Below are 24,606 nucleotides of genomic sequence, written 5' to 3'. Positions count from 1 at the left end.
ATTGCCAGTGCAATTGCAATGTCGCCTCAATATTTTGAGAACTTTGCCCACGTTGGACTGTAGAGTACTATATCTCTGCTGAAGCAATAGCAATTTTACTCCATGATCATATTCTATATTCTATGTTTTTCCCCATGGACACTAAGATGGGGATCAATTCATCGAGGGTTTGATTTAGTCTTTGCAAGTTCTTTAGTATTTACAAAAGCAGTGTTGTGTTTCCACTCTGTTCAATCCGGGAACCTTTATATCAATGTGAAAACCATCTTTTGCTTTTCATGTCATGATTAGTTGGCTAACTTGTTTGGATTGTCAATCAGGGTCTGGAAAATATTGTAGTGTTTTAATTTCTTTTCAGATGATGCTTCTACTTTAATCTTGAATGCTGATATTAAGTCTTACTATTTCTTACATTTTTTTCTTGGTTTACTTAGGATGTAGGCGTTATTGAAGAGTGCGGTAATCTTGATTTGAGCATGGGTCTAGAATTTGCCATGACGGCATGTATCAAATATCTAATTGTTATTTGCAATCGCTTCTCCATTGGAATGCTGGGTGTAATTTTCTGTGTTACATATTTAACTCGATTGCAGCGGGAAGCTGTTTTCAGTTTTTGTAGGACTATTTTTTTCAGCGGATTATTATGGATGACTTTTTGGCGGATTTTGAATTGTAGATAGTTGATCTTGGTATTAAATGCTTCTTGTAAGTATATCTAGAGGCTGATATTGAATTCGGGAGCTAATATGCTCTTTACCTTTTCCTCTGTCTGTTTAATAGGCTTAAGATCTCCAGCACAAGGTCTATCGTCAGGATTCACCTCTGTAATTTTCTTTGAGCCCAAATGAGCAGATCTAGTAGACAAAAGGAAAGGCGTGTTGGAAAAGAGCCATCACATGAAGACGAGGATGATAGTACTGCTGCTCGGACCAGACCTTTATGCTTTGAAGATATAATGAAGATGAGGAGAAGCAAGGAATCATCTCAAACTATGAAACACAAAGATGCAGAAGAGGATAAAAATTCAAGGAGGGAGATTATTGAGAATGTGCCGATCCGGCATGAATCTGAAAAAACTTTCAAGGATACTGAACGTATTTCCCTGCGTAATGAAAAACAAATTTCAGTGGATCTAGCAAGGTCAAGGTTTAGAGGTAAAGAGGGGCCAAATTCCCATTACCTAAGGGAAGATAGTTACACAAGAAGCAAAGACAAAAGCACCCACGAAGTGGAGCTTTTACCTAGAGCAAGATCCAGAAAAAAAGAAGAGCGTGCTTCCGTTAAGGAAGACATTCTCGTGAAAGGGAACGATAGGAGAAGTCGCGAGTTAGAAGGTAAATTGAAGAGTAGACTAAGCAGTGAAGTCAGACACAAGGATAACAGGGAGGAGAATTATAAGATAATGCATGATAGAAGCAAACCTGTTGAACGGGCAAGAAATGATCTTGAAGACAAAGCTGGAAAGGGGCATCCAAGAGAGCCAGATGTCAATGAACGGTATACTGAGAGAAGTAGAGGAAAATCTGAGAGAGAAAGTAAGAGAAAGCACCGAGATATAGATGAGAGGGATATCAAAGATAGGAACATGTCAAAGAAACTTGATCCGAGAAGAGTGCGTGATTCAGAAATTTTGGATAGAAAGGAAAGGAAAGAATTAACAAAGTCCCGTAATGATGAAGTAAATATCAGAAGGAAAAGATCAAGGAGTAGAGAGCGTGGAAGGGACAGAAGATCGATTTCACTCTCGCCGAAGGGGCACAGACGTATAGTGTACAATGGTAGGAAACATGGGGAGTCGTCCTCTAGTTCTTTCAAAGATAGATCTGAAAGACACCATGTTGATGTTGACAGGACCAGATTTCTTGGTAATGGTTCAAGCAATCACTCCCATGGACATGGAGAGATTGCCAGCGGGCTCGGTGGTTACTCCCCAAGAAAGAGGAAAACTGAGAAAGCCATCAAGACTCCTTCCCCTGCTACACGATCTCCAGAGAGGAAAAATGCTGGATGGGATATTCCTCCAACGAGTGTAAAAGATGGCTTTACTGCATCAGTTTTGCATAGTTTTCAATCTACAAATCAAGCCATGCCATCAAGTGCGCATCAGTTGGCCAGTGCTGTTTCTGCTGCTTTAAGTACAATGAAACCTCTGCCCGTTGCGTCTCCAAATGTTCCTCCTACAAAGACCACCGCCTCCATTGACTCAATTCAACTGACAGAGTCCACACGGCCTAGGAGGAGGCTTTATGTAGAAAACATACCAGCTTCAGCCTCTGAGAAAGCCATTGTGGCATGTCTCAATAATTATTTGCTGTCTTCAGGGGTTAATCATATTCAGGGAACCCAACCATGCATCAGCTGTATTGTAAGCTTCCAAACTAAAAAATGACTTGGTATTTTATATCATTGAGGATCTGTGCAGCTTAACATGTAAAAATTGCAGATACACAAGGAGAAGGGTCAAGCTTTAGTTGAGTTTCTCACTCCTGAGGATGCTTCAGCTGCTCTTTCATTTGATGGAGCTTCCTTTTCTGGCTCCCTTTTGAAAATCAGACGTCCAAAGGATTTTGTTGAAGTGGCTGTAAGAATCTTCTTTATTCCCTTCTTATTTTTGAATACGTTCTTTATGGTTACATGTCTGTCCATATAGTGCTATATCATTCTATCTCCATTAAAGACTTCCACGATGTTACGGGCATGTGCAAGAGGTGATCATCGGAATTTTTATTCTTTTGGTATTGAGGGTGTTAAATTATCTGAGAGAAATGAAAGGGAAAAAGCCTAGACTAATCTGTTAGTTAGATTAGTTTAGGAAATCTTGGACTTCACAAAGTTGAGTGCCCCTGAGTATGAAGGTTCATGCAGTCTCCTTTCCCATATTCTTATGTGGGAAATGCAACTATGTTGTAAGAAAAAATGCTTCAGTGTACAGGGTCGGCATGTACTAGATAATTGCAACTTTGGGGCCTCATAAAGTCTTGTGATACGATTATAAGGTTCATCTAGTTTGTTTTCTTACATGCGGTGATTTTTCTGATTGGTGGAAGTTAGAACCATGAAGTCAACAAAACTCTGGAAGACATATACTGCACACCTCCAAATGTGGTATTACAAATGAGTGGGACTTGGATTTGGTGTTTAAGATATTTGTTGACTAATTAGCATTAGGTAAGGAGTTTATTAGAAGATGTTGAAGGGCACAACAATTGCTTCTCTGCAAGTTTTTTTTGGGAATTAACAAACAGTTTATTTTATGTAGATTATCAAGAGCCAAAGACAATTCTTTTTGTGGTCGTATATGGGCATATGCTATCATTAATTCAGAGATTTGCTAATTGGCCTAATAAATAAGAAATTCACTGGGAGACTACGTCTCTTTCGCATTTTCTCCTGCATTACTCCTGGGTAAGACACCCCATATGCTAGAGGTTGTTTAGTCAGTAGTATATCTTGCGTTATGTTGTATTATCTGACTGCAGTATAAGGGAAATGTTAGTGAGGGCTTTAATGCATGTGAAATGGGATCTGCAAGAGAAGGTTTCTTAGTCCAGACTGGACTTATATAGTATAGAGAACAACTCTAGGCATGTGAGGATGTATTTTTTTTTTGTTCTCATTGGCGATAGAGGTGAAATATGTTCAAGGGACACAATAATGTATTGATGATTTAATTTCCATATGACTAGGCTGTTTGAGCTGTGAAATGGTGGTTTGCATCTTTTCTAGGGTATTTAGCAACACCTAAGCTGCGGTATCCTATAGCAACTTTTGGGAAGTTGTCCCGTCTAGCTTGAAGATGCTTCAACTTTGAAGCATTCATGAATAACCAATAATCAAGTGATGTGGGTTTATATTTTAACAGAAAACAAGCACCTTTTGGACAAAAAATGTCCAAGAGAATTAGCTACAGATTCACCTGGAGATGATGCTTTTGAGAGGAAGTTAATGCAGCAGCTGATTTGTTCCTAGTATTGATTGCGTTTAGCAGTTAAGTTTTATCCCTTTATGGTGGGTATTCGTTGCTCTGGGATTTTGTAGCATCAGTTGGTATTTTTTGCATATGGGTAAATCAAATGACAGCAGCATGCAAGTTGTTTGTTGTTTGAGTGTTTGAGTTAATAAAGACATATGAATCCCTACACCGCCCCCCCGCCCCTGCCCCCCCCCTCTTTCTGTCTCTCTGCCTAGCTGTTCTGGTTTCTCTAGGGTGCATGAAGTGTACCGACTACCAACTATCCAACTGAATAGCATATTTTCTGTAAGTTGCTTGCAGTCTTTGCTTGTATAGTGAGAAATGCCTATCCGGAGAACTATATATTTGGGGGATGGGATCTTAGGGAAATTATATCAGTCTGTCGGAGATTGATTGCCATTGCTTATGTAACATGATACTAGGAACTGTGGCTTTCATTTCAGTATTTTGTACATGCTTTCTTGAATATCTGATGAGTGTTCTGACTGAAAGCTGGAATCTCTTAAATAGGGTGTCTATCTTGGTTCTTTCATAAGTCACATTCTGGCTGGTGATGGTGAAGCTGACTCCTAAGTAAGAAGATTTCCAGGTGTAGTGACCAGTTGATGTGCTTGAGGTTTCTTATCAGTTTTGGCTTTGGGTCTCTCATCTGGTCGGAAGATAGCTATCTCGTTTTGTTTGGTGTTTGTTGAATGGATAGTGAAGATAGATTTTGGAATTTCTGGGGCTATCTTCCTTGTAACAAAAAAGTTTATCCTCTAGAGAAGGAGGTGGGGGGAAGAAGTTTCATTACTAGTCCATCTTTTGAAAATTTCCAACTGATTAGGGTTTCTGATTGTGGAATAATTGTCCGTTTTCTGAGTTGTTAGGAGTCAGCTGTTTGATTTGTTATTAGAAATTGGGACGAATTGCAATCTTTTAAGCATGTCATGGATTCCGGTATTGACCAGCAACAGAACCCTGCTGCTCATATATGATCTCTCCTTTTTTGTGCAAACATTTTAATACCACAAATTGACCTGTTGTCCTCCATTAAAAAATAGCAAGAGATATATGTAGTCCTTTGGGGGAGTTTCTGCAGTAAAAGCAGTGAAGTATTTAGTCATTTCTGAAACATTTTGCTGTTCGAAATTCTCTATATCTCATTTAGTTGATCACATGCCGTTTCTTCCATCTCATGCTTGGCTGTTAACAGAGGTTTAACTTGTGCTTTATCAATTAAGGTTTCCATAATGCTACTCCGTGAGAACACCATAGCCATCTTTTTGTAGCAATATCTTATGATTTCATTTTTTTATTGAGGCCACATATTCCTGAGAGAAGTTTGCATATTCCTCCTCCTTGCACCTTGTTAGACCTTTTTGTTCTCCACCCTGTATAAGTAGGTCTGATAGAGTACCATCATCTTTGAAAATTTTTCCATTATGGTCCCATTTTATTTGTGTTCCAATTACTGTTATAAGGGTTACTTAATCTTTATTCAGTCATTTGTGAGGTTTTCAATGATTTCGACCTTCTTTGATTCAGTTAAAGATGATATTAAAGCAATATCTATCTGAGTAATAGAATCGTTCATGGTTGGTAGTCAAATGTATACTTGGGTATCTGCTGGATAGGGCTGGGAGATTATCATTTTTAATCTTCATCGCATGTTTGCTTAGGCATTGAAAAGCATTAAATCCCAGTTGACTTTTGGATGATGAATGGCAAGTGCACAATATAGACACATCTTGTGATTCCTGAAGAAAAAAATTGCAGCCATTTCGAGTTTCAAGCAGGTCTCATGAAGTCTGATATTTCAAATAGGGGTAAAAGAGAGGCCCTGCTCGAAGGATGGTTTTCAGAAAAGGTGCTTTTGGGCTACTTTTTACAACTTAAAGCAAGCATCTTTTTCCCAACTTAAAATCTTTTTGGCATATTATAAAAGAGTCAATCTTTCAGAAATGTGTTCGTTTGTATCCTGCCAGAAAATTATAGTTGCATGATGCTGAGTAAAATGTGAGAGAAACCAAATTTTTGGCAGCATAAGGTTTTTGTACAACTTCTGAATAGGTGATACTCATAATTCTCGGATGAGTTTGTCATGTAAAGCATGCTATTGTGGAGATTTCTGAGACTTTTGGATTTGGGGTTTGATTAGTGATCTGACTTTCAGTGGCTTTTGTGCTTAAAGCTCTATAATTTTCTGTGTCGAGTCATCAACTTCTGTCTATGAGATTAGTCTTTTCTTGTATTGGTATCTCCTTTCTTAGTTAATTAATCCAGTCCATAGTAGCAAACATACTAAGATGTTGTGGCCTCATAACTTGCACCTTTGACATTTCTTGAGCTGTTTTCCTTCAAACTTGAAGGTTCATCCATTTTTTTTTGGCTCTACAAGGCTACTACAATGGGAAATTTTTTCTTACAATTGCTTCAAATATTTATTTTTCCCCATTTGAGTAATGTCAGAGAACTCTGGTTGGACTAAATTGAAAAATGATAAAACAATCAAATATTGATATCTGTCCAGGGATGTTAAACTGGTCAATGGAGGCTAACATTGTTGTTTTGGTTTTTAATTCCTTATGGATCTTGCTGGTTTCAGTGGTGCACAAATTGCTGTCATAAAAAGTAGTTGAGAAACTTTTTTGTAATTTAAATCTCAACATGAACACTGCCACTGGTAGTGATGGTGATGTGATCCTGGATATGAGTTTGATGTAGTGAACCTACCAAAAGCACCAGTATAACTGAGAATGCCTAAGTTGTCAGATATATAGTTGCACGTGCTTGGTTATGTTTATGCCAAAATTTATGCGATGTTTCTGAGGGCACTACAATCCTCTCTTCTGCTTTTTATCTTTGTTTGTTAGTGTTTGTGCATGTTTTTGTGCTTGACTATGCACATACTTCATTTCTGTGTATCTTCAATGTTTATTTCTGGGGGCAATGGCCTTTTCTTCAGTTTGGAACTTGTAAGTGTTTGCAATTTTATGCTGTATATAGATGTAATTGCTTGACTCGTAGTTCAAATTTATCTGTGGTTTCTGAGGTAGATCTTTGTTACTATCCATGTTGTAGGTTTTCAGACAGTTCCTATTTTCATGCAGACTGGTGACCCTGGCGAAACAGCAAGATCAGATGTTGCAGCATACTTGATGAGCGATGTTGTCGATGATTCACCCCATAAGGTAATTTCTTGGATATCTTGTTGTAGTCATCACGATAGTGAGCTTTTTTGTGAGTTCCTGGTTAAACTAGCATTCTTTGTAGAATCCTCAATCCCAAGAAGTGCTATTGGTTAGTTTGAGGCTTTGAGCTCTAAGGTTTTACATGGGTAATGGGCCAGTGCAAGCATAATATAAGAACTGGCATTTCTGTAATGCATATGCATTTGTACTTATGTTGAATATATCCAGTACAGTTGGTGGTTCTTGCCATGGTCATGTCTGCTGTCAAGGGATGTTGGTCATATCTGATTATGGTGAATTGCATTCCAAATTTGGCTTGTTATGAATACGAAGATTATTGGTATTTCAGAAGTGTTATTGGAATTAATTTTCCTTGGAAGGTGTTGTGGTGGTACATGAGTTGGACCTAGAAGTGTTGATCTCTGGTGACATTGTTAAGTTGCTACAGCTTTTTACCATTTGGTTTTGGCATTGATAAACTAATTTTACTTATTAGTATGGAAAGCTCGGTTGTTGAATACTGGATATCTTTGGATGGAAAATCTGCATAATTCATTTTCTTAATGGACAAATCTGAAGATTGTAATGGAAGAGTTAAAGGTGTGACGGAAGAGTTGAAGGGGAGGATATAAACCTCTTAACAGATTGAAGAGTTCATCTCATTAATATGTCTAATAATCTTGATTTCTTTCAGATATATGGTTTTACTTTCTTCTACTATATGTCTCTTTTGTTTTCAAATCTTTTGAAAAGATTTTTTTTTTTAACGGGATGTCTTTTTTTCAACAATTCGGTCATTTAATGGAACACAAAAGAATTTTGTAGTCGAGTTATTAATTAACTACAACTACCAATACTGTAAGTCATTGAGCAAGTGTCAGACTAAGAGAAAATTCCCATTTGTTGTTCTAGATAGAAGTGGAACCAGGTAAACCCAAAGGCTGAAATAATGCTTCAATGGAAATTAAAGATGGCAAACCTCGGTTCTTGTCTTATTAGTCTCTATCGGTCTAGCTATATTTGCAGAAGAGGGGGATGCTGTAAGTATTATAGTGAGCATCTTAAGTATATCAAGGTAGGCAATCCTTTATGTGCTTGAGTGAAAGTGTTGATTCAGTGCTATTCTTTGCTTTTAGAGATTGTCTCTCCATTCTACTTTTGCTTTTTCTTTTTCTTTTTCTTTTTTTGTGTTGTTTTTTCTGATATCTAGGTGTTTGCCCAAAGATGACAGGATTGAGCTGGTCGCTGTTAACTTTCTTTGAGAGATTTTTTGTCCAATAATGTATCTTTGCATTATTGTGGCTGCAGATCTTTATTGGAGGAATTTCCAAGGTGCTGTCATCAGAAATGGTATCACAATCTTCTTCTCTTAAATTTGATTAATTCAAGTGGTCACTCTGTGCTTAGATATTTTGATGCTCTGATTGCTATTGGTCTGTCTATTTCCTCTGCTTTTCCCATTTCTCTGTTTGTGAGGACCTCATTAGGAATACCCTGTCCAAAAAGGGTAAGTAGGTAAACCTCACAGATAGCATGTACGGACCTGACAATGATGCCTAATCTGAGTGTAATAGTGTTTCATTTGATCCACTTCAATTGGTAAATGTTTTTGCCCATAAAAGAGTAATTTGTCAAATTTTGACTGTGTTTCAGCTCAGGGAAATTGCTAGTGTATTTGGACCATTGAAAGCTTTCCACTTCCAGGCTAATGATGATGCAACCAATCGGTATGCTTTCCTGGAGGTAAGTTGCATATGTTTTTTCCCCTACTGTGTTTCTTTTCTCTTCACAATGAACTTTTTCCAGTGCTTGAACATACTTAAGATTTAAGGCTGTTTCGTCTGCTGTTATTTATTGCATAGTACCATTGTCTTTGATCTATGTCGTATTTGTGCTTTTAAGAATTCTTAAACAGAATCAAAGTTAGTGTTCCATACCTTGAGTGTTTTTGGCTGGGTGGCACTTTTGAATGGACCAAAAAATTTGTTGAATAGGTGCAGTTTTTTATTCCAGAAAATTTGTGAAAAGGAAGGTACCTGAACTTTCAATTCGAATGCACTTTGTCATCTTGACTCTGTAAAAGTACAGTCTGTCTCTTAACATTGCAGGGTCTGATCGGAACTTGCACCATTGTGCTCTTTAATGTTGATAGTACGCATTGAACATGAGATTCTTTGCTAATGAAAAGTTTTATTATATTCAAGACATCTTTCTTTCAGCAAAACAATACTTAAGACAATGATTTTTTTGACAATTTTGTTGATGGTTAGGCAATGAGTATTTGTCCTTATGACAGTTATTGCGAGGTGAAATTAGATATAAATCAAAAGGGTGTTTGTGGCCAAAATAATTAAGGCGGTGTTTAGTGCATGTGAAACGAGAGTACGGTGGTCCTTAATTTGCTAGGATTGCTGTTTAAACAGAATTAGGGGTGATCGTTTCCTGGTCCGGTCCGGTTCGGTTCCAAGGTGGAACCGGGAACCGGACGAGGAGAACCGGTTCCCAATTTTGGGAACCGGGAACCGGACTGGTTGGTCCTAAGACTGGGAGCCGGACCGGACCGAATTGGTCCAATGGAACCGGTCACTTAGGTTTTTTTTTGGGTCAAACACTTAGGGTTTAGTTCCCATTTTACTAATTTTTGTTAATGAATTTATGTCAATGAAGTTCACTTAGGGTTTAGTTCACATTTTACTAATTTTTGTCAATGAATTTATGTCGATGAAGTTCACTTAGGGTTTAGTTTATATTTTACTAATTTTTTGAAAAAAAATTAAAATATATATATAATCGGTCCGGTCCGGTTCACCCTTGGAACTGGGAACCGGGAACCGGACCGCCCGGACACCGATTCCACTTTTAGGAACAGGGAACCGGACCAACACTCCCGGGAACCGGACCAAACCGGCCGGTCCGGTCTGGGCGGTCCGTTTTGCACACCCCTAAACAGAATGCATGTCAATCCAGTTAGACAGACAATTGGATGGGGTGATTTCTCTGCCGGACTCTTTTTTTATATCATATTAGCATCCTTCAATATCATTGGTTGCTCATCTATGGGAAGCAGAATAAGAGTACATTGACTATGTCTATGCTTATTCCCACCCCACCAAGGAAAAAGCACAAAACCAAAAAACTGGATCGAACTTATATGCAGAAATAACATTTACACTTGTTCAAAAAGTAAAGATCTTGGCAACTCATTATGGTGTCTCCACCCTCTGTTGATCAAAAAATCCGTATGTGCTCTCTCAAAGAAATTCTGCAATGCCTTGCAATTGAGACATCTTATCTGCTTATTGTGAAAATGTCATTGGGTGTAAAACTCGCGTCTGTTGAAAGTTTTTCTGTGATTGGTTTTCATCTGCTCCTTTTCTGGTTGATTTTCCAGGCAATCTCTTTCTTAGTTGACGTTGAGTAATTTGACTCTCACTTTCAGTATGTAGACCAATCAGTGACTCTGAAAGCATGTGCTGGTTTGAATGGTATTAAGTTGGGAGGCCAAGTTCTAACTGTAGTTCAAGCTGTCCCAGATCCAGCAGCAATGGTACTAATTTACCGTATTAACTGCATTATGTTTCTCGTTTCCTACTGACTAAATTCAGTATGTGCTGACAATGGAATTGGTATATTTTAGGGAAATAGTGAAAATCAGTCCCTTTGTGCAATTCCTGACCATGCAAGGCCTCTTCTTGAGAAGCCAACAGAAGTTCTGAAGCTAAAAAATGTGGTATGGAACTGATTTTCCTCATGGATTTCCTGTATGTATTGTCAGTCAACTTCTTCGAAAGAAGAAAAAGGGTTGATTTGTATTTTTTCTCTCATGGGTACTGCCAATTTTGTCCTCAACCTTTCTAGATATAATTGAGTTCTCGGTGATACAAGTTTTATGTCCGTCCATATACCATTTTATGTCTGATGGTACTAATTGTATGTTCTCTTTATGTGAGCCAGTTCGCTCCTGAAGGCTTTTTGTCTCTCTCTGAGTTGGAAGTGGATGAAGTACTAGAAGATGTGCGTCTGGAGTGTGCAAGGTCTGGCAAAGATTTTCCTTCTCTGAGTCTGAGTCTGGCTTGATCTGTCAGGTTTAGCATATGTATATGATTGTGGTGTATCTGTGTCCTGCAGGTTTGGCACCATTAAATCTATGAATGTTGTGAAGCATGATAGTGGTCCTTGCCGTTCGACTATCGCAGAACCTTGTGTAATCACTGATGACACTGGACCAAGAACGGGAAGTGACGACAACAGGATAGAGACTTCAGAAGAAGTTGCTGACCAAGAAGCTGGAGGAGTCAATGAAATTGAGATCCCTAGCGATGCAAATCAACTTAAAGAAGATGGCATCCCAGCAACTAATAGCAGTGACACCAATGAAAACAATCTTGTGGATGATGTGGCTGATAATGATTCTCCTCAGATGGCTCCGCCTGATGCACAAGTGGAGATTAGTGACCTGACCTCTCAAAGAACAACAGATATGCCGACTTCAGAAAACCCTGAACAGCTGAACACTGTGAATGGTGACCCAGATAATCAAGACAATGAAGATGCTGACATTGCTCAGATGGAGGATAATCATTTGGAAAAGAAATCACTTGTTGAAGAAGAGTTGCTTCCAGAGGAAAGCAATTGGTCGACGAGAGAAACTCTTGAAGTACCCGAGGGCAACATGAATATGGAATCAGATATCATTCAGAACGGTGATGCTAAGGGTGATGATCTCAATATTGAACAGGTTTTTGAGCCAGGTTGTGTTTTAGTGGAGTTTAAAAGAATTGAGTGCTCTAGCGTGGCGGCACATAGTTTGCATGGGCGTTTATTTGACGAGCGGCCCGTGACAGTGGAATATGTTTCTCTTGATCTCTACAGGAGAAAGTATGGAGGATGAATATTACAGAATGGCAAGTTAAAGTAGTTACAGTATGACTGTCTCAGAAGGTCTAATTCCCCTAGACACATAAAGATGCATCACAGACCTCTCTGTCGGACTTATGAGGGGGTGAACTCGATTACTGTTGTGACCATTTCCATTCATCTACTGGCGGTCGTCAGGGTTTGGTTTCACCTTATTTAATCGCAGCATTCTGAAGTGGTATTGGACTTCCTTTGAATTTTGGCAATGCCATATCACATTTTGACATTGTAACATATACTGACTTGTGCCATGATAAGGTTGGGGGTTTTGTGGCCTATTTTTCTCCTTGCGGAGGTTGCTGACTAACGGATACCTTAAAACTGCATGGAGTTGCCCAGAGGGCTTAAGAAGATTAGCCATGATTCTAGGGGGGGATAGGGACTACAGAAAGGTTTAATGTGCACTTACGTACATTAGGAATGATATTTCAACTTCAGCCCGTGCCTTTTGTTCCTCTCTACTCTTTCTTAAGGGAAGTTTCAAGGCATTATGGAATTTTACGTGCACTTGTGTGTGTTCCCAGACGGGGACCACATCATTTGCATTTCCTCTACACTTTTTGTTTATTTCAGGAACACTCTGATATGATTAACATGTCGGTATGCTGGTTTAGGTTCATTTTTTGCTTACGTACCCTTTTCATTGAGAAAGGCGATCTAGTTTGTGAGCAGTCCGTGTATGAAAATAACTACCAGTATCCATTAGGATGCCATTGAACTGGGGACACACCAAAATGGGATGCATAGGTTGGTTGGACTTCGTAGCACGGGTTTTCTCACACCATTAGTTCTTCTGCAATTCAATTTCTTTTAATGCAATGTCATACATACGACCGGTATGTGGTATTTGCCGTTACCAAGCATCAATAGTCCAAGGTTTCACGGTTGCAGATTTTGGCTTCTGACGTGCAACTTCGTCTTTGCTGTAGACAGTAACCTGGGTCTTGGAGTACTGCGCACGATGAGAGAGGTGAGAAGAGGGCCGGGTAGAGCCCCTGGTGAGCTCTTCGATGCCCATTGAATCTTAATTAAGAGAGCACAGAAGTAGAGTAGGAGTGTATGCCTAAGTTGGGGAAGAAGCTTACCTTCACCAGGGATTGCTCTCTCTCTCTTTCTCTCTCTATTCGGAGGCGTTCGTGCTTGTACTCTCGAGCGGAAAGCCCCCACTCATGTGCCCCTCGCGGTCGGTAGAAGAAACTGATTAGATTGCTGTGGCCACTTCAATGAATGCCGTTGTGACCCTTCATTAAAATGTCGATGGTTGTTTAGACCTCTCCTGTTGGCGTGTCTTGGCCCTCTATAAACATACCACTTCAATCCCTTGACCTCTTGAGATTTGTTTCACTCACATCTTTGGATCATATGCTTAATGTTTATATGACTAATCAAAGACGATGCCAAACATTCGGGTTCCTATCCTTCGATTGTCGAACCAATTCTCTTGGGGTCGAGTTCGGCCTTCTTTGGGTTTGGACTTAGGTTTTCTAAGCCTATCATCAGTTATTCCCCAACCCCTTTGATGAATCCATAGGGCAATTTTGTTATAGGTACATCTTTAAGTCTCCTTTTTGCCTGATCTAGGATTCTCGTGGGTGTCCCTTCATTCACCAACACAATCACTTCTTTTCTTATCTTCTCCATCTAGGCATCTACCTCCTTCTACTCTCCTGGTTTCTCAAAGCCCTAAAGTATAGAGCAATACTTTCCCTTGAGCCCTTTGGCCAACTGTTTATGATGTTTCTGTTTGGTCTTGGGGGCTTGTGTATTATTACCATCTGCACCTCGATCGCATGGTTTTGCATTGTGACGGGACATTTGATACATTCTTTTCGATTCGACCTTTCTTATTAAATTGTCAAATTCTAAATGATTTGTGCTTCCTCTCAATGAACTTTCGTATGCGATAATATTATAGGTTATGACTATACCGATCAGGGTGATATTATTGTCTATGATCTCCCCTCTCCGTCTCGGGGACGGAGAAGGGTTGGAGCAAGAGCCGTTTTGCCATGTCAACAACGTCGTAAGAGTCATTAACACAATGATAAAAGTCAAAATTTACTGATGATGTACAAACTGAGTAAGCTCGAGGACTTAATTGCCAAAAGAAAATGTTAGAGGATGAATTGCAATATAAAAATCAATTAGACTATGCAACTGGCATTTTATCATTGTAATTTATTCTACCGATGCATGACATGCAACAGCAATGACATGATAGAAGCACGATTTAAATTATATTTGACTCAACAAAGTCCATGGTACTTGATACGTTTTCATTCATTTTTTTTATGCGGAGTGAAGTTTTATTCATCTTTGAGTCATTTAGAAATAGAACAAGTTAGATTCATAAATATAATGACGTTGCACGAATTGCCATCTAGAGATCAGGATTGATCCAATTGTGAGATAAATCCTCTTGCATAGCATGGACAACAACTTTTTTGCTTTTAACTAGTATGTACGATAAGTATTGAGATCCTAAAGTTAGCAGTCCTAAACCTTTTTAATAGATGAAGAGCGGTTTGTTCATTCATTCGATTGCCTTTTCCAATTTTCCCATTTGCCGACATGTGAAGGCCCCCGAGTTTTCGCATGTATCACTTGCCACGTAGGTAATATTAACGAATAGTTAAAAAAAAAAAAAGCTTAGCATAATATGACATAAATTTAAACGGTGTTTGGAAACTTCATTGCATTGCATTGTGTCAGAAGGTTAAATGGGTAAGTGCTTCGAAGGTAATAGAATCGCGATGGAATAAGTGCCATGGAAGCTTTAAAACTTTGAAAATGTACAATTAAATCCTAAAACTTATCAAGTTACTGAAATCAAATGCTAAGATTTGTTAGCATTTTCCGTTTGTCAAATTGGATGGAATTAATGAAATGACTTAATTGCAATTTTTGAAAGTTCCGAAAACTCAATTGCACTTTCGTGATAAGTTTAAGAACTTCCGTGCACTTATACCAATCACATATCTATCTAATAGGCCAAATTTTGCAATCGGGCCCCCAAAATCCTATTTAATATTCAACCCAAAACTCTTCCGGTTTTCCAACTTTTGGCCCAATCTCAAGACAAACAGTTCAACTCTTCTCCGCCCCACTCTCCACAGCTCCACAAAACAGCACGACCGAAGCCGAGAACGAGCTTCGGAAAAGATAACGTTTTTAACGTTGTCCAAATTCACTCCCCCCCTCTTCCTTAGCCTTCTCGAAGAAGACGCTTATCGTTCATCGGTGGTTATGGCGACGGTGACTTCGGGAGTGCTGTTGGGGAACGCTTGCTCTCTCCATTTCCGCAAGACCCAGTTCAACCGAACGACCCTTGCGCCTCCGAGGGCCAGGGCTTCGTCGGAGATTGGGTTCGTCGCCTCACAGTTGAGCGGGCTCAGAGTCTCCTGCGATGACTCTCGTCGCTTCGCCGGACCTGTACCTGCTCCGGCGCCGGCAGTGCAACCCGTTGCTCGTACGCCCCTTTTTCCGTCTTCCTTTTTCCATCTAGTTTTCTGGGTCTTTGTTCTTGTCTTTGCTTTCTTTCGTTCGATCATGGTGGTCATGACGTGGGTTCGTTCCTCATCCGCTTGCTTCATGTTCGATGCTTGGGGTAGTTTCGGGATTTTGTTTCTATGTCTTTTGGGATTTGGAAGCTGTTTCAGTTGGTGCTCTCTGGCTCTTTTCATGTCTGATTGCTTCGAGCCGCTTACGTTGCCATTCGTAGTGATTGAGGAAAAGAATGAATTTTGAAGTAGAACTAGTCTACTTGTTCGCCATGCTTAAAGATACTTCAATTTCGTTTGCCTCTGGGTAGTTCGGACCTTGAGACACACATGGGGGTTTCTGCACGGTGCAGTTCTAACATGCCGCATTTGGAACTCCGAATCTGTTCTCTTTGCTTCTCATTGCAGTCTTTGGTTCGACTTTGATGGGCTAAATAGTAATTGGGTGTTCATTTCATCCTAACATTGCCTGTTGATCAGTGGGAAAAGGCTTTGCTTTTCTTGGTTTTGTTCTTTTTTTAGTTTCAAACTTTTTGGAACTTAAGACGAAACAATTGCTGAGGGGACATTCTTATCTTGTTATGTTTCTGTACAATTACAATGTATTTGTTGGTTTGGTACGCGACCTGATTTAGCTTATGCAAGAATGCCTTAAAAATGAGAGGTTTTCTCATTCATGTGCTCCATCATGGATGACACAAACAGCATTCTGTGGTTATGCACTCGCAATTGGCTTTGTAGGTTCATTGTTCATAATCCGACTTTCTCCTGTCTTGTTGAAAGCATTTAATCCCCCTTAGCAAGCCTTCAGATTAGGATGGTCTCTTTTCATGCCTTTCAGATAAGTGTGGGCTTGCACGGACCTTTGAAACTAAAAGCCGTTTGATTTTTAACATTGTGCAAACTCATATTCTTGAGGAATTTTATTGTTTAAATTCTAAGCCACTACCATCCACATATATGCAAAGGACCTTGGCGCAATTTAGGAGAAGAAAAAAAGTGCCCCAGGGAAGTGGTTGTGGCTTTGGCATGATTGTAAGGATGAACAAGTCATTTTTAGCCTGTATTTTCCTAAAGTTTCCTGTCCTACAATGCGGGCACCCCCCCCTCTTTGGTGCTTTGCACTTGAGATGCAGTAGTAAGATGAATTAGTGTTTCTCATTATTTGTAGAGTTACTTTCGTCCGGTTATCATGTAGAATACTTGTATATGTTTGGTTCTATCAATGGACATTCATTATTAACTGATATCTTAGGGATATAAAGGGGGTTGTCCTCCTCATATTATCTAAAATAATGTGCACGTCTGTGTAAATTATATATATTTATTTATCATATCTAATTGGTTGCTTGGCCTATGTTCGATGTGGAATTCTTTCTCATCAGCTGAAAGTTTCACTGCTATGCTTGCTTTAGATGGCATCTAAGCGTCGGCATGAACTTTTTAGTTTTTTTGGTCGAAGTGTCAGCATGAACTTAAATAGCTGCTTTGTTGCCATTTATCTCATAAGTTGGCGAGGCTGCTCATGGAATTAGTTTTGATTCACTTTCAGGCAGAATATGTCCCTTCACAGGGAAAAAAGCAAACAGGGCAAACAAAGTCTCCTTCTCAAACCACAAGACGAAGAAGTTGCAGTTTGTGAACCTGCAGTACAAGAGGATCTGGTGGGAAGCCGGCAAGCGCTACGTTAAGCTGCGTTTGTCAACAAAGGCATTGAAAACCATTGAGAAAAACGGACTCGATGCTGTTGCCAAGAAGGCAGGGATAGATTTACGCAAAGAATAACAATATGGCCTTGTAATTGTCATTAAAAACAAGCCAATGGATGACTTCTTTTAACTTATTTCAGTAAATTTGTTTAGCCTTGTCTGGTTGAATTTTTTTCATATGAGCAAAATTATCATTTCAGCTTTGCGCTTATATTTTTCCTCACGGGCTTCTTGAATCTTGACATGTTATTCCCTCAAAAATTTTCTGTTCATTTGAACACACCCACTCTTACATGATCACTGCATTCTAATGATAGCTTCAGCACACTGCTCTTTATGCTCAGTTTTGATGCTGGAAATTTGAAGAAAGCAGTTAAATTTGAGTTCTATTACAAGTCTTTTGCACATTATAGCTTTGTCGAATGTCTTACAAAGACTGAAGTTTGTCTTACTATAAAGAGTACATCCCTAAATTACTGCAAAATCTGAGAGATTCAATTTGCTTTCCTAGTCAATATAGTGCCAGGTTTCAACCAATCTTTAGATCATCTTCTAGCGAAAGGCATTGACTATATCACTCAGTTCAATCTACGAAAATATGCAAGAAAGTGAGGTGGATGAAAGCGCATCTTTTGTGGTAGCTAGATCATACGCAAGGAAGATACAGTTTCATTCTCTTTATCTATTAAAAGATTTTATTGAGAAGGACCGCCTGACACTTCTTCAAAAGCTAACTAAAGTGAATTTGCAATTTTCCACACACTATTCTCCTCATGGTATGCATAATCAACGCTTGAAAATCGGATCCTTCTATATAAGTATGCTCAACAAGTCCCATGCGTGGACTAGTTGACAAGACCCTTATTAAAATCATTATTATTGATAAGCATCGCATGTGCAATCTTAACATTTAAACTTTCAAACTGCTGAATCCCAAAATTACAACATCAACCCACAAAAAACTGTGAATGTCCCTCAAACCACCGTCGATTTCAGCTTCAATTTCCTACTCAACCATAGAGAGCAAAATGATATTCCAAAAAATATTCCCAAAGCTTTTACTCTATATTGACTTCCACCATCACCTTTACATCTATCTTTAATAATGTGAGTTAGTGTATAAGGAATGAGTAATATACAATTGATCCTTAACCATTTACACTCTACAGAGAGGTTATCTAAATGGCTCGACCGGAGCAGTCTCCTGCAGAAGAGCAGCAGCCTCAAAGCACTCGGCCACCTCAAGTGCCGATGCTCCTGGGTCGGATTTATAGGCCAGCCCAAGATTGAACCAAGCTGATGGGTTTGTTCTGTCGAGTCGAAGCGCATCGGTGAGGAGGCTCCGGATGACCGGCAAAGATCCACTTCCAAGCTGTCTAAGGACGCAAGCAGTGGAAATCAAGCTTGGCACGTGATTGGGCTCAACGTTTAGTGCTTCCCTAAACGACTTCAGGGCGTCTTGGTGGTGACCTTTTGCTTGGTATAGTAAACCTACCAGAAGCCAATCAAAACACTCAGTGCACGATAACAGCCAAAACTTGACTTTCGGCGACAATGCTATAAAGAATTACAACACAACATCCATGAAGACTGAGAGGAGCCATTCGTCCAGACTTGAAACTTAGGATCGATAAATAAAGTTATTTATTGGAAGAAAAGTTGCTTCGGTATGCTCTTTTCTTATCTGACCAGATGGAAGCAAATTTAACTGTTCAAGTACAGTGAAGAACTTCAGAAGCTGCTATGGTATTTTGTTTTCCTTTTGGCAGAAAAATTTGAAATGCCCTTGCATGTAATTGTTATGTAAATCTGAAAAGAAGTAAAATGAAAACTATGATCTTTTTGTCAGGTAAAAATTATTCTCGACTGATGATCCATGGACACATTTCTCTGCTAAAATATTGTGAAACATGTTTCCACTTTCATTCTTGGAATCATCAACTTTAGAGCAATTAGCTCACTATGATCAAGCCACATATGCAAAAGCTAAGTTTAAAAGCTCAGTTAGTTTGGTGATATATACACTTTTCCATAAAGCAAAAGAAGTAGACGGGGATCACTATTTGGGAAAAGAAAACTTCCATATGAATGAGCAGAAATGCACTTAGAGAGAGAGAGAGAGAGAGAGAGAGAGAGAGAGAGAGAGAGAGAGAGATGAACTTGACATACCGGTAGAGTGCCATCTAGAAGCAGAAAAGGGGCTGATAGCTTCCGACTTCGAAAGACATATCTCAGCATCACGCCACTGTGACAAACTGGTGTACACGTTAGCTAGATCATTCCACGTATCCAATTCCAAGCTCTTGTGATGCTGCCCTCTACTCTGTCATTTGCAAAACAGTAAATATTATTAAACACCATTCCAGGTAGATGAATCACCTGATGATCCAATCTTAATAGTGAACACAGACATACTGTTCTCTTTATACTATTCTAATCAGTTATAGGGAAGAGATTAACTCCAAGCCAAAAGAGATGTACAAGAACTAAACAGAGCAAGAAGGGTTATTCCCATGTCGGCACATTTGAGAAGATCAAAATCACCAGGTTATCAATCTCCTCATTAGAAAGGTCTTGGCAAATATATTATGTGTAGGTAGATCAAAACAATACCTTGCGATACTTATTTCCAACTCCTGCAGATTTGTTCTGCACTTGAAGAACAGCCAGAAGCTGACTATATGTCTCAATGGCGTTATTTAGCTGGTCTTGTGCAACCTGAAGTTTCGCTTTAGTTCTCAGCAATTCTCCTTGATCCCACTTCCCAGTCTGATCCAGAGCAGCATTAATAACAGTCTCGGCATCAACAAACCGTTTTTGAGCTGACAAAATTCGAGCCAAGAGGATATATCCTTTTACACTAGCCCCTGCCTCCAGTTTCAGCAGTTGCTTTGCATAATAAAGCGCTATGTCCAACTTCCTCTGCTCAGCATTTTCAAGACATAGCTGATGCACAACCAAGGGGTCTCTTTCTTTCATCATTCTCTCAGACACTTCAAGAGCTGCAAGAGTTTTTGATTGCTCCAAAGTTCTTTCGCTATCAGAAGATACTAATCTTGACTTAGCAGATAACAAAGTCCCAAGCAAGCAATTTGAAATACTGGCCTTCTGGCTGCACCTCCTATGTGATTCCCTAATTGCTTTGCAAGCATAGCCTATGCCTTCTTCAATACAAACTTCATTTTTTGCACAAATTTTTGAAGCAAGCATCAATTCCAGTATACAATCTGGATGCTCTCTGTTTCTAAACAAGTTCCTCAGTAAATTCAATGCAACCATGTCCTCCCCTTCCCCGTGGTAACAAAGAGACAAAATGCAGTACCTGTCATTTCTTTCGAAAATTCCCGGGAGCAACTCTTCAACCTGATGAGCAAGGGCCTTCAATCCACCAGAGACAGATAGGGCAAAAGAAAGGTGATCCATGATAGATGAGTCCCATTTTATCATTCCAAGTGCACGTTTTCTAAGTAAGATTAGCAACAGAAGCACCGCCTCTTCTACATTGTTTCTTGGCACAAAAGAACTATTGATCTGTGAACGCAGGTCTGGAGGACTTGCCTCAACACCGCTATAGAGAAGAAAAATTGCAAATTCCTTTTGTATCTTTGCAGCGGTTTCCACCTCAAGGTTCCAGTGATACAGCAGGGCACGGCGGTACGACAAGATAGCCTCTTGGAAATCACCGGCAAGTTTCAACAACTCTGGAAGTAATTCAACAACCTTATTGAGAGTTTCTTGTATTTTACAGTCAGTCTTGAAGCTTTCAGGCAAGCCATCTGGAAGTGCAGATTCAACAGTGTCTAGAATAATTTTGCATGATTGAGCAGCTTCTGCAAAATAAGTCAATCCCTTGTAAAATTGTCTAAAGAATACAAAAAGAGAAAGGTTTAGTGCTGTCTCATGATAATACGCATAGAAAAAAAAAGCTGATTATTTATTTTTGGGTCACAACAAAGATTTAATGAATTTATCCAAGCTCCATAGTGTGATCTTAGAAAAAACATCAATGATATGAATGCAGATGTTGGCTGTACAAAAATCAAAACATATGTTGTTTAGGAAAGAAATTACCATCAAACCTTCCAAGATGCTCCAAGGATTTTGCTTTGAGAAAAATAGCTTCAAAGAGTAAGCTAACAGCATGCATGGACATGGTTGGTGCGGCATCACTTTGCGAGTGACGTCTATTATAATCGCCTCTTCTAGAGATGGAGACTCTCATTTTGGGAGTAACAGCAGCTATATCGATTCCTTCAAACACATGAAGTGCAGCTTCTATATTACCTTTCTGATACTCAAGCCTTCCCAATAATGCTCTTGCTTCCTAAAATTCACAAGAACAGTTAACTTCTAACAGATCATGAATGACCACGGGATAAGGCAATATTAAGACCACAAGCCTAAAATAAATCCATTGTCTGACTTGTGGAAGAAATCCTGACATTTCATTTGTTTGTGGAAAATTTGTCAAGTGGAAAACAAAGTGTGGATCTGGACAGAACTTTAGCTAATGATTCGCTCCTGTGTGTGAGAGATCCAATAATATAATTACAAAAGGAAATTCTTTTAGCAAGTTAAAAGAATCTAGATGAAGCAGGCTTAGGTCCTTCTACATGGTCATGGATAACATCAAACCCAATGAAGGAAGTTCACTACTAAACTTCCTTGTAATGTATTGGGCAAATATGTGTTAGAAGAAGTAACATAATGACATGGCTCTGCCCGGAGAACAACAGATTCTGATCCACACTAACGGAAAAAAATAATACACAATTCTATGACAGAACCAAACTTCTTCTGGATCTACAGCCATGATCAAGTTTCTCAGTTCAGCCATTCTTAGATACAATCACAGAATTTTCAGCAGTCATCCATGCAATCCTAATTCCCACGATGCCTTATAGCATTATCCAAGAGTCCTCCACATTAAAAAAGGCAACTCAGTTCAAGACAGTAAAGGGACCTATCACCCTGGCACTATCACAACAATAAGAGACTTGTCTGTACGTATCACGAGATGCTTAAGGGACCTAATATCACTATCTGGATGAAATACCAAAACAAATAAGCTATGCAACTAACTATAAGACAGAAAGCCCAAAATTCTGCAATTTAGCACCGAAAATGGAATTGCTAGGAGGTTTTGTAGTAGACATTGAGAGTTCATTTTTAAAAGCCGTTATCACAAAAGCCAAGAAAAAAAAATAACTTAAGAAAAGAAACTGACCTCATAGTTTAGATAACCGCTTTCCCGGAGAGATGACTCGGCTTCTTCAATATTGCTCTTATCCACCTTTGGTTCTGCCTCACCAGCTCGAGATGAATACCCACTGGCTGAGTAATCTCGAGTGGCCAATGACTCTGAAGAGTCTATCATTTCATCCACCCGTACCTGCTCTCCCGAAAAGATGCATTTCATCATCTTCTTTAACCTCCCTCGAATGCTGAATCTCCGCTTTTTCATCCAATTCCTAGATGTCATTATGTTTCATTGCACTGGAGGTGCCACTAAAGGAAGCAACATGAACAAAATAGAGAAGATCAACATCTGAACATCATAAGATTCATTCATATCAATCACAAGTAAAGGAAGAAGCAAGCTTCTGTATTCATCATATCCCAATGCTCATCCCAAATCCCTGTCACAAATGTAGCACGAACAACATCTATGACCGGATAGTGCTCAATACAAGAACCCAACCAAAATAAAACTCCATGACAGCATCTACTCGGAAAACCTGCCTGTCCTACAACAATTGAGAATCCATGGACACATAACTTCCGTGATCGTCAAAAAACATACACACTTGCTGCAAAAATCCAAAGAAAGATTCATAAAAGACTGCAACTACCAGTAGTCTGAAACAGCACTTCACCAATTCCCCCTGAACTAGTCCAATTATTCAACTTCTACCACCAAAAGAGCATGACAAAAAGGAGAATGAACCAAAACCCAGAAACTCCAGCCACCACAGCCCCATGAACTAAGATAAGCCTTAACCACAATCAACAGTAAAGTTCTGTCAAAGTTAAGAGATAAAGATTCAAGAATCGACAAAACCCATCACAGTATCCCACAGGAAAGAGGTAATTATGTAAAGAACAAGACAGGCTCTAACCAAAAAAGTTACCTTTTGATAGCCCAAAAGCATTGACTGAGCCCACAAGAAATCAAATCCCCAGCTCATCTCCACAATTCATCAGGGTGAAAACAAAAACCACAAAAGTGAGTTGATTTTCCCTCTGATGAGCCAAGAATCCAAAGCTCTCTCCCTCTCTCTCTCTTCAAGCTCTTCACCACCCTTTTCTCTCTCCAAATTGTCAGTACCATTTCCAAACTCTCGATCCTTGTGCGACCGACTTTCTCCGCTACCCTGCTACGCACGCTCGTTTGCGGAGAAGTCAAAGAGGGTGTGCATTAAATAACGAAACCCAACGCTCTGAATTCGGATTGTCAAAAGGGTGTGTGAACGCAGAGACCCAATGAATGAAATTCTTTCACCGAACTATTAGAGAATTCGATGGAAAGTAACGATTTTTAAATGAGAGAAAAGTAACAATTAGAAATGAGTGCGGATCGGAATGGGAATGTCTGGGGCCCAAATTGGAATTCCGGCTGGCCCCCACTTCCGGTCAATCGCCGGCTACCCACAAAAGATCAAAGTGCCCCTGCCACTCTCTCTCTCTCTCTCTCTCTCTCTCTCGCCTCTGGCACTGATCATGGTGCGATCGGCCAAATTCGGAGCAGCATCAATTCTGGGTGGGTCGATCATACGAGGAGGATTCAGGAGGAGAACTGGGATTTGATGAGAGGAAGAAATTCGAGACTTTGGCATTCATGCTGGAGATCTTTGGAGAGTCACAATGAATCTGAATCTGCTTTTGCTCCTGTGATCCTTATAATCTTCCAAAAGTAATTGCCGCGATATTCATTGTTGCCTACCTTTTTAGGCCCGTCAAAATGAGCCATAGACCATTCTTTTTGTCAAAATGGATTATAAATGCATTTGTTAACCCGTATTCGACTAGCTGGGTTGTCATATAAGTTATTCGTATTCTGTAAATGGGTTAGAAATGTGTTTAAAATGATAAAGTCTCGAATTATATGGTTTCACAACTTACCTTGACCCAACTCATCTCAATAATTCTTTCTTCACTCTCTCTTACCCTCTCTCGATATGCCGCTCGCTCGTTCCGTGCTCTCGCCTTGATTTGGGTGTGAATTTTCCTAGATTAGGTTAAATATGAAAGTGTTTTAGTAATATGAATTGGGTCAGGTATGAAATATTAAATTTATATTGCATGGAAATTGATCAGTTTGAGTCGGATTATTT

At 39.4% G+C, this 24,606-nt stretch overlaps 3 protein-coding genes across 4 annotated transcripts; 2 read left to right on the top strand and 1 right to left on the bottom strand.

Moving 5' to 3' along the window:
- The first annotated feature begins 453 nt into the window (after positions 1–453).
- On the top strand, positions 454–12,682 carry LOC115683587 (uncharacterized). The gene is made up of 9 exons (XM_030608122.2): positions 454–2,365; positions 2,444–2,581; positions 7,066–7,146; positions 8,455–8,496; positions 8,800–8,889; positions 10,586–10,693; positions 10,784–10,876; positions 11,101–11,180; positions 11,275–12,682. Exons 1-9 carry the CDS (start codon positions 845–847, stop codon positions 12,035–12,037), a joined length of 2,916 nt encoding a protein of 971 aa, XP_030463982.1. The 5' UTR covers positions 454–844; the 3' UTR covers positions 12,038–12,682.
- Positions 12,683–15,294: 2,612 nt separating this feature from the next.
- On the top strand, positions 15,295–17,471 carry LOC115683593 (50S ribosomal protein L28, chloroplastic). The gene is made up of 2 exons (XM_030608137.2): positions 15,295–15,532; positions 17,116–17,471. The coding sequence occupies exons 1-2, from the start codon at positions 15,310–15,312 to the stop codon at positions 17,346–17,348; spliced, it is 456 nt and encodes a 151-aa protein (XP_030463997.1). The 5' UTR covers positions 15,295–15,309; the 3' UTR covers positions 17,349–17,471.
- An 835-nt stretch (positions 17,472–18,306) lies between these two features.
- Positions 18,307–23,747, bottom strand: LOC115683588 (protein NPGR2). Of its 2 annotated transcripts, none has more exons than XM_030608123.2 (6): positions 23,404–23,747; positions 22,500–22,780; positions 21,344–21,596; positions 19,886–21,102; positions 19,442–19,595; positions 18,307–18,763 (listed from the first exon to the last, which is right to left on the bottom strand). In XM_030608123.2, the coding sequence occupies exons 2-6, from the start codon at positions 22,752–22,754 to the stop codon at positions 18,447–18,449; spliced, it is 2,196 nt and encodes a 731-aa protein (XP_030463983.1). In that variant the 5' UTR covers positions 22,755–22,780; positions 23,404–23,747; the 3' UTR covers positions 18,307–18,446. The 2 variants fall into 2 exon arrangements, with proteins under 2 accessions (XP_030463983.1, XP_056170993.1); XM_056315018.1 differs by lacking the exon at positions 23,404–23,747 and adding an exon at positions 23,125–23,325.
- Positions 23,748–24,606: the final 859 nt, after the last annotated feature.

The sequence above is a fragment of the Syzygium oleosum genome, unplaced genomic scaffold (assembly GCF_021117445.2).
Source record: "Syzygium oleosum isolate NSW1041296 unplaced genomic scaffold, Sole_v2.1 Sole_v2.01, whole genome shotgun sequence".
Taxonomy (NCBI): Eukaryota; Viridiplantae; Streptophyta; class Magnoliopsida; order Myrtales; family Myrtaceae; genus Syzygium; species Syzygium oleosum.
This window is presented reverse-complemented; position numbering and strand designations above follow the sequence as displayed.

Excerpts from the sequence above, each read along its gene's own strand:
- LOC115683587 (XM_030608122.2), top strand. The coding sequence starts at position 845 with ATGAGCAGATCTAGTAGACAAAAGGAAAGGCGTGTTGGAAAAGAGCCA. Across the intron at positions 2,366-2,443 it reads AACCATGCATCAGCTGTATT|ATACACAAGGAGAAGGGTCA; the intron begins GTAAGCTTCCAA and ends TAAAAATTGCAG. Across the intron at positions 7,147-8,454 it reads TCGATGATTCACCCCATAAG|ATCTTTATTGGAGGAATTTC; the intron begins GTAATTTCTTGG and ends TTGTGGCTGCAG.
- LOC115683593 (XM_030608137.2), top strand. The coding sequence starts at position 15,310 with ATGGCGACGGTGACTTCGGGAGTGCTGTTGGGGAACGCTTGCTCTCTC. Across the intron at positions 15,533-17,115 it reads GGCAGTGCAACCCGTTGCTC|GCAGAATATGTCCCTTCACA; the intron begins GTACGCCCCTTT and ends ATTCACTTTCAG.
- LOC115683588 (XM_030608123.2), bottom strand. The coding sequence starts at position 22,754 with ATGACATCTAGGAATTGGATGAAAAAGCGGAGATTCAGCATTCGAGGG. Across the intron at positions 21,597-22,499 it reads GCGGTTATCTAAACTATGAG|GAAGCAAGAGCATTATTGGG; the intron begins GTCAGTTTCTTT and ends TGTGAATTTTAG. Across the intron at positions 21,103-21,343 it reads GCATCTTGGAAGGTTTGATG|AAGCTGCTCAATCATGCAAA; the intron begins GTAATTTCTTTC and ends CTTATTTTGCAG.